This window comes from Mauremys mutica, chromosome 2, assembly GCF_020497125.1.
Source record: "Mauremys mutica isolate MM-2020 ecotype Southern chromosome 2, ASM2049712v1, whole genome shotgun sequence".
Classification (NCBI taxonomy): Eukaryota; Metazoa; Chordata; order Testudines; family Geoemydidae; genus Mauremys; species Mauremys mutica.
In genome coordinates this window covers 137,741,618-137,747,617 of record NC_059073.1, presented here as the reverse complement: position 1 = coordinate 137,747,617, position 6,000 = coordinate 137,741,618, and the positions used below count along the sequence as shown (strand labels likewise).

At 48.7% G+C, this 6,000-nt stretch overlaps 1 protein-coding gene across 1 annotated transcript; it reads right to left on the bottom strand.

The window, feature by feature from the left end:
• Nucleotides 1-237: 237 nt before the first annotated feature.
• Nucleotides 238-1,641, bottom strand: LOC123364868 (D(1) dopamine receptor-like). The gene has a single exon (XM_045007349.1). It carries the CDS (start codon nucleotides 1,639-1,641, stop codon nucleotides 238-240), a length of 1,404 nt encoding a protein of 467 aa, XP_044863284.1.
• Nucleotides 1,642-6,000: the final 4,359 nt, after the last annotated feature.

Below are 6,000 nucleotides of genomic sequence, written 5' to 3'. Positions count from 1 at the left end.
TCCCCTGAGCCATCCAGTCCCCTAGAAAGTCATTTTTCTGAGTATATCAGAGAAACAAAGGAAGACACCAACGTATTTGCTAATACATACATACAAACTCCTTCCCAGCCAGAGGAATAGCAATTCCTCTCCCCATCCCTCCCCTGTATGCACACTCCCCAGAAACTGGGCGATTGCTGCAGACCTGTCTCCACCATATCCCTTCTCCCCGCCCCCACTCCCTCTCCTGATCCCCTTTCAATCCAGCACACTGGAGGTGAAGGGAGTGATCTTCTCCAGTGATATATCCATCTCGCAGTCCACGTGTACCACGGCTGGCAAGACGGCGTCAGCATGGTTGTTGTGGGAGGTCTGGGAGATCTGGGACACTTTGTCAAAAGTCAGCTCATTGTCTTCTGCCTGAAGGGTGGTATGGGGGAGAAGGTGCGGGTAGCTGAGGGTCACCACATCCTTCTGGTAGGTGGTGTCATGGTGGTAGGAGACCAGCTCGTTGCTGAAATTCACCGTCTCCACCGTGTTGCTGGGGCAGAGGCGGCTGCAGCCCAGGATGGTGGCAAAGGCCCTCCTGAAGTCAGCATTGAAGGCGTAGATGATGGGGTTGAGGGAGGAGTTGGCCCAGCCAAACCAGACAAAGATGTTGAAGACTGTCTCACTGACACAGGGCAACTCCCTGGGATGGTGCAGGTCAAGGTCGCAGAAGGGCACCATGCAGTTGAGCACAAAGAAGGGCAGCCAGCAGAAGACGAAGACACCCATGATGACGGAGAGGGTCTTGAGGACTTTGGTCTCCTTTTTGAAAGAGTTCTTCAGGGAGGCCTCGTGGGGGCAGTCATTGCTGTGGCAGTTCTGGGCATGCTCCACAGCTCTCTCCAGAGAGGAGATCCTGCGGATCTGCCGCTGAGCGATGCGGAAGATCCTGGTGTATGTGACGATCATGATGGCGACGGGGATGTAGAAGCTGATGAGGGATGAGGAGATGGCATAGGTCCTGTTGAGGCTGGAGTCGCAATTCTCCTCTGAGCCCTGTGTGAAGTTGGAGCCCAGCTCCTGCTGAGCAAGGAGCTCGTTGGCCTTGTGCCACCTCAGCTGCACAGGGATGAAGGAGATCAAGATGGAGAGCAGCCAAGCCACCCCAATCATGATGAAAGCCACCCGCTGGGTCATCTTCCTCTCATAGCGGAAGGGGCTAGAGATGGCCCAGTACCGGTCCACGCTGATAATGCACAGGTTGAGGATGGAGGCTGTGGAGCACATGATGTCAAAGGCCACCCAGACATCACAGAAGCCCCCGAAAGGCCAGAAGCCAGCCACCTCAGCGACTGCCTTCCACGGCATCACCAGGACGGCCACGAACAGGTCGGAGACGGCCAACGAGATGACAAAGAAGTTGGTGACCTTGGAGCGCAGGTGCCGGAACTTGATCACCGCCACGCACACCAGGGTGTTGCCCAGCAAGGTGGAGAGGATGAGGAGGAAGAGCAGGGCAGCCATCACTACTCGCAGGGACAGCTCCGAGTTGTCGTCCTCCACCCAACTCTTCCTGCTGAGGGTGTCATTGATCATCTCCAGCCCATCTCCTGCTCCTAGCAGGTAAAGCCCATCCATGAGTTCCCTTTGTCCTGTTGTCCCCAGAGATCTCATTGGTGCTACGTCCCCATCGGCACACAAACCGCCTCTTTATTCCTCCTCTTGCATCTCGGAAACACAAACTGCGACCCTTCCCGCTCTTGAACTCTTATAAGCGCAGCTATATCCCCGGTCATAAGTGCTCCAACCTTTCGCTCCTTTCCAAGTCTCCTGCAGGCAGCCTGGCATTTTCCCACCACCACTTTTCTTCTTATGCAGCCTGCTGCTCACAAAGAGCCAGTGCTCACCTCCTGCTCTCGTGTGGGGTGGGTGGGCTCGACTGCAGTCTTCCCTCCCCCTCCTCTCACAGGGGGCTCATCAGCTGTTGCAAATCCATCGCTTGTAGAATCCCTGTCAGTCCCTTTTGTACCGGCCAGGCTTGTACTTGGCGGCTGGGTCGGGTGCGAGGGGGAGTTTGGGGATCACTCTCTGCTGTTGCTGCTAGATGCTCTCTGCTTCTCAGCTCAGACACCCAGCTGCTCTGCCGCCGCTGTTCTTTCCTCTCTCGCTGATTTGCTCCAGATTTTACACAGGTGAGATCCCCTTCTTCTTCATGCACAGAGCCCCTACTCACCAATCTCTGGCCTTCTGACCTTACCAATCTGCTCTTTTAGTCCTGAGATAGTGGGGACATGGGGTTCAGACTTTTCTGCTGAGATTGGGGAAGGGGTTGGATTTAGGGAAGGTAGGGAAACAGGCAACAGGGTTGGGGTGAGGGATGAGATGATGAGCAATCAGACAGGGGCTGAGAAGATTTGGGAGGCTTAGATGACATTTATTGATAGGTTGGGAGTTCAGTATGTAGGAATCCAAGTCATTTTGATCCTCCCCATAGGAGGCAGCATGGTCTAGTGAGTAGGATACTGGGCCAGGAGACCCAAGTTCTGTTCCCACTGGTTCGCTGTGTGACCTTAGGCAAGTCATTTCCCCCCTCTGTACATCAGTTTCCCCATCTGTGAATAGCGGACAATGACGCTTACCTTCCATTGTAAAATGTTTCAAGATCTATAGGTGAAAACAGTGCTGTATAATGAGTTCCATACTAATTGCAGTCTAATCTCTCCAGAGGCCTCTTCCTCCGATCATGGAGTGAGGGCAGGGCTGTAAACAACTGTCTTTATTTGAAGGGGGCCTAAAGTAAGGAATAATAGGTGTAGAATATTGATGTAATGAGGACTTTTGTACCATAACTCAATTTGTCCAATTTTAATAAAGCGAGAGAAACACGCTTCTGTTCCCAACTGTTTTCTTTATTAGTGCAATCCTTAAATTGGGGGCAGCGGGTGAACTAAAACTCCGACTGTCTAGGCCCATGGAGGGGTACACACAAAGCAAAGAACCTTTTCACATTAGTGTGAAATCTAAATGCCAGCCCCTATTCCAGACTGATTAACAGGTTGTTGTGTAGCCAGTGGTCAGTGGAAATCTGACCCTCAAGTCTATGGGGCATTCCTTCTGTGGAGGAGATGCAGTGACCAACTGTCACTATTCCTCCCCTTGTGGTGCTGGGGCAGTCGCTGAGAAGAGTTTGGTGGTCACAGTTTATTATCCTATCTACAGTGCCACTGAGTAAACGCAGGGCTGAACTCCCTTGGGCTTAGACCAAAAGAGAGACCCCCTACATCACAAAGGCCAGGGGGAGGGAAGGGGGGCTGTGGCAGTGCAGACTTAGAAGCAACTGCCACTGACCATTTACAGAGAGCTCCATCATTAACACCATCCACCTTTCCCATCCCTGAGGGCCACCATCCCAGGCAAAGGGGACTGCTCTCCCTCGTGCATTAGCTCAGCAACACTCATTTACTAGGAATCAGGACTGACCCATTCACGTGCAGTTTAGTCTTCAAGTTCATGGGCCATTTCCACCAATCCTGCAACTCCACTGACTTCAACCGAATTATACCAAGGGTCACACTTTGGCCCAAGAGGCTGGAGATTTCATTGCAGAAGGGGAATGGCAGCAAATATGGTTTAGATCTTAGGAATTAGGAACCACTGAATTATTCAGGAAAAACTAGGTACCACCCTAAAGAATCTTCTTCCCTTTATATGCATTTTACCTCTGGGTCACACGTTCTGTCTCTCCCTAGGATTCTCTCTGTACTGAATCACACAGTCTGTCCCCAAAGACGACACAAAAGAGCACTGAGCTTGGTGCCTGAGGGATTTCTGTGGGGCTAAATTTCCTGTGGAAATAGCTCTCAAGAAACCTCTCAACATTAACCTGCTTTGGAGAAACTCTTCACTGGCAAACTTGCCAAGAAACAAGCAGCAAAACCCTTCTTGGGAGACAAACTCTCCCAAGAAATCAGCCCCACTCAGCACTAAACTCGCTAATTACCCAGCTGTTTGCTGTAATACAACACAGGGCAGCAACCTTAACCCTTCCCTCTATGGTGCACCATTTCTAAATGAAGCAGCAGTCAGTCATATTGAAACAACTGAAGCCTATTGTGTGTTTTGGTTTCATTAGCTTCACCCCGACCCGTGCATTGTATAATCTCAGGTTTCAATCTGAACAGACACTACCCCAGGTCTACTTTCAGCTGCTGTCTTCAAGGCTGTTCATAGGTGACACACCCTCTCTCTGATCTAGCCAAGAAAGTGATTCTGTTTTCATCATGAAGCAAATATTTTTCTTCTTTAATCAATTTCATGACACAGCATCCTCCCCCCCGCCTCTCCCCCGCCGAGCTCTTTAAAGAAACTAGCTAAATACATTACAGTAACAGCTTGCAAGAGCTTCATTTGTCTCATTAAGTTCCATCACCTTCCAGCCAACTATTTATGCCAAGAAGGCATGTTTGCTCTTTAAAACTTTGAAATTGTCAGACCTTTTACTTGCCAATCAATAGCGATATGAAAATGGACGAAAGCATTTCAAAACAGAAGGGAAAGTGGGTAATATAAGCAACAAGAGACCTTCAACTTCTGGCCAAGGACATACAAACACAGGAAAGCACTTCTATGATTCAAGCTGATGCACTAAGTGCATGAAATTGGGGATGTTAGCCACTGATGCAGCTTCTCATGATGCTGAGCATTAGCCCGAAGCACCATTCTATGCATAGGCACCTTTTGCCATTGCAGGTCATTTTTACCATGTTGTATTTGAAAGGGTATTCATCTCAATGCTCTCTATGCAGAGCATGTGGATTTCAAAAGTTCTTATTGTTGGACATATGGTACGCATGCACTTGTTCCTGGAAGTCAGTCACCTAGTGTTACACAGTCATAAGTCTCAGCCCAAAGTTGCATTCTGTCCCTCACTTAGGTCAGAATCGGTGCCTCGAGATGCCTATAAGCAAGACTACTGCAAACCAGGACATGGTCATATCTCACAAGCTACACAGGACAGTCCTTGGATGGGAAGCATTCCAGGAAAACCTAGACACTACAGGAGGTGGGGCTGATTCTTTCATGGAGAAGGGGGCATTCTTCATAAGAGTGGCCATACTGGGTCAGACCAAAGGTCCATCTAGCCCAGTATCCTGTCTTCTGACAGTGGCCAGCGCCAGGTGCCCCAGAGGGAATGAACAGAACAGATGATCATCAAGTGATCCATCCTGTTGCCCATTCTCAGCTTCTGGCGAACAGAGGCTAGGGACAACATCCCTGCCCATCCTGGCTAATAGCCATTGATGGACCTATCCTCCATGAACGTATCTAGTTCTTTTTTGAACCCTGTTATCGTCCTTCCTTTTAAATTAATTAAGTTATGAACCAATGCTTCAGCATGGTGCTATGGAACAGCCTTTTGCCTAAGACATAAAACCATGGTTCTGTATCTGACTGCGGAACTAACGTTCATTGTAATTCCTCTGATCCTTTTTTAAAGAGAAAGTTGTTAACCCTGGTGTCATGACCAAATTGGAGCTTAGGTAATTACATTCTGCCCATCTGAAAGTCTTCCTACAATTTCTGTTGGATGCAATATCCTTTGCTTCCTACACTAAACTGATGTAAGGTTGCATCATTAAACAGCTGCTGATCTATCTCAGAAGTAGCTGCATTTCAGTGAAGTGAGTACTGTGTATATATTTTGCAAAGCTCTTTGGTATGAAACGATTCTATTTTGGTGGCAAGTCATTCTTTAGCACTTTTGTATTTAATATCTTTCCCTTCCCAGCAACAGGGTGCTCTCTAAATTACCCCTCTACTATTTTCCCTTCTTTTTCACAGCCACATCTTTAAGCTTTTTTTCCATTCAGTCATCTTGATTACTTTCCCACTCAGAGTCAAAGCATGAAAATTACAAGCCACTTCAAGTAACGCACCAGCTGCTCAGATTTAACTCTTAAATGCCTCTTCCAGCCCTTCAGAACAATAGTCTCTCTGGCATGTTTTACACATGCTTGCAATGGGGATATATAC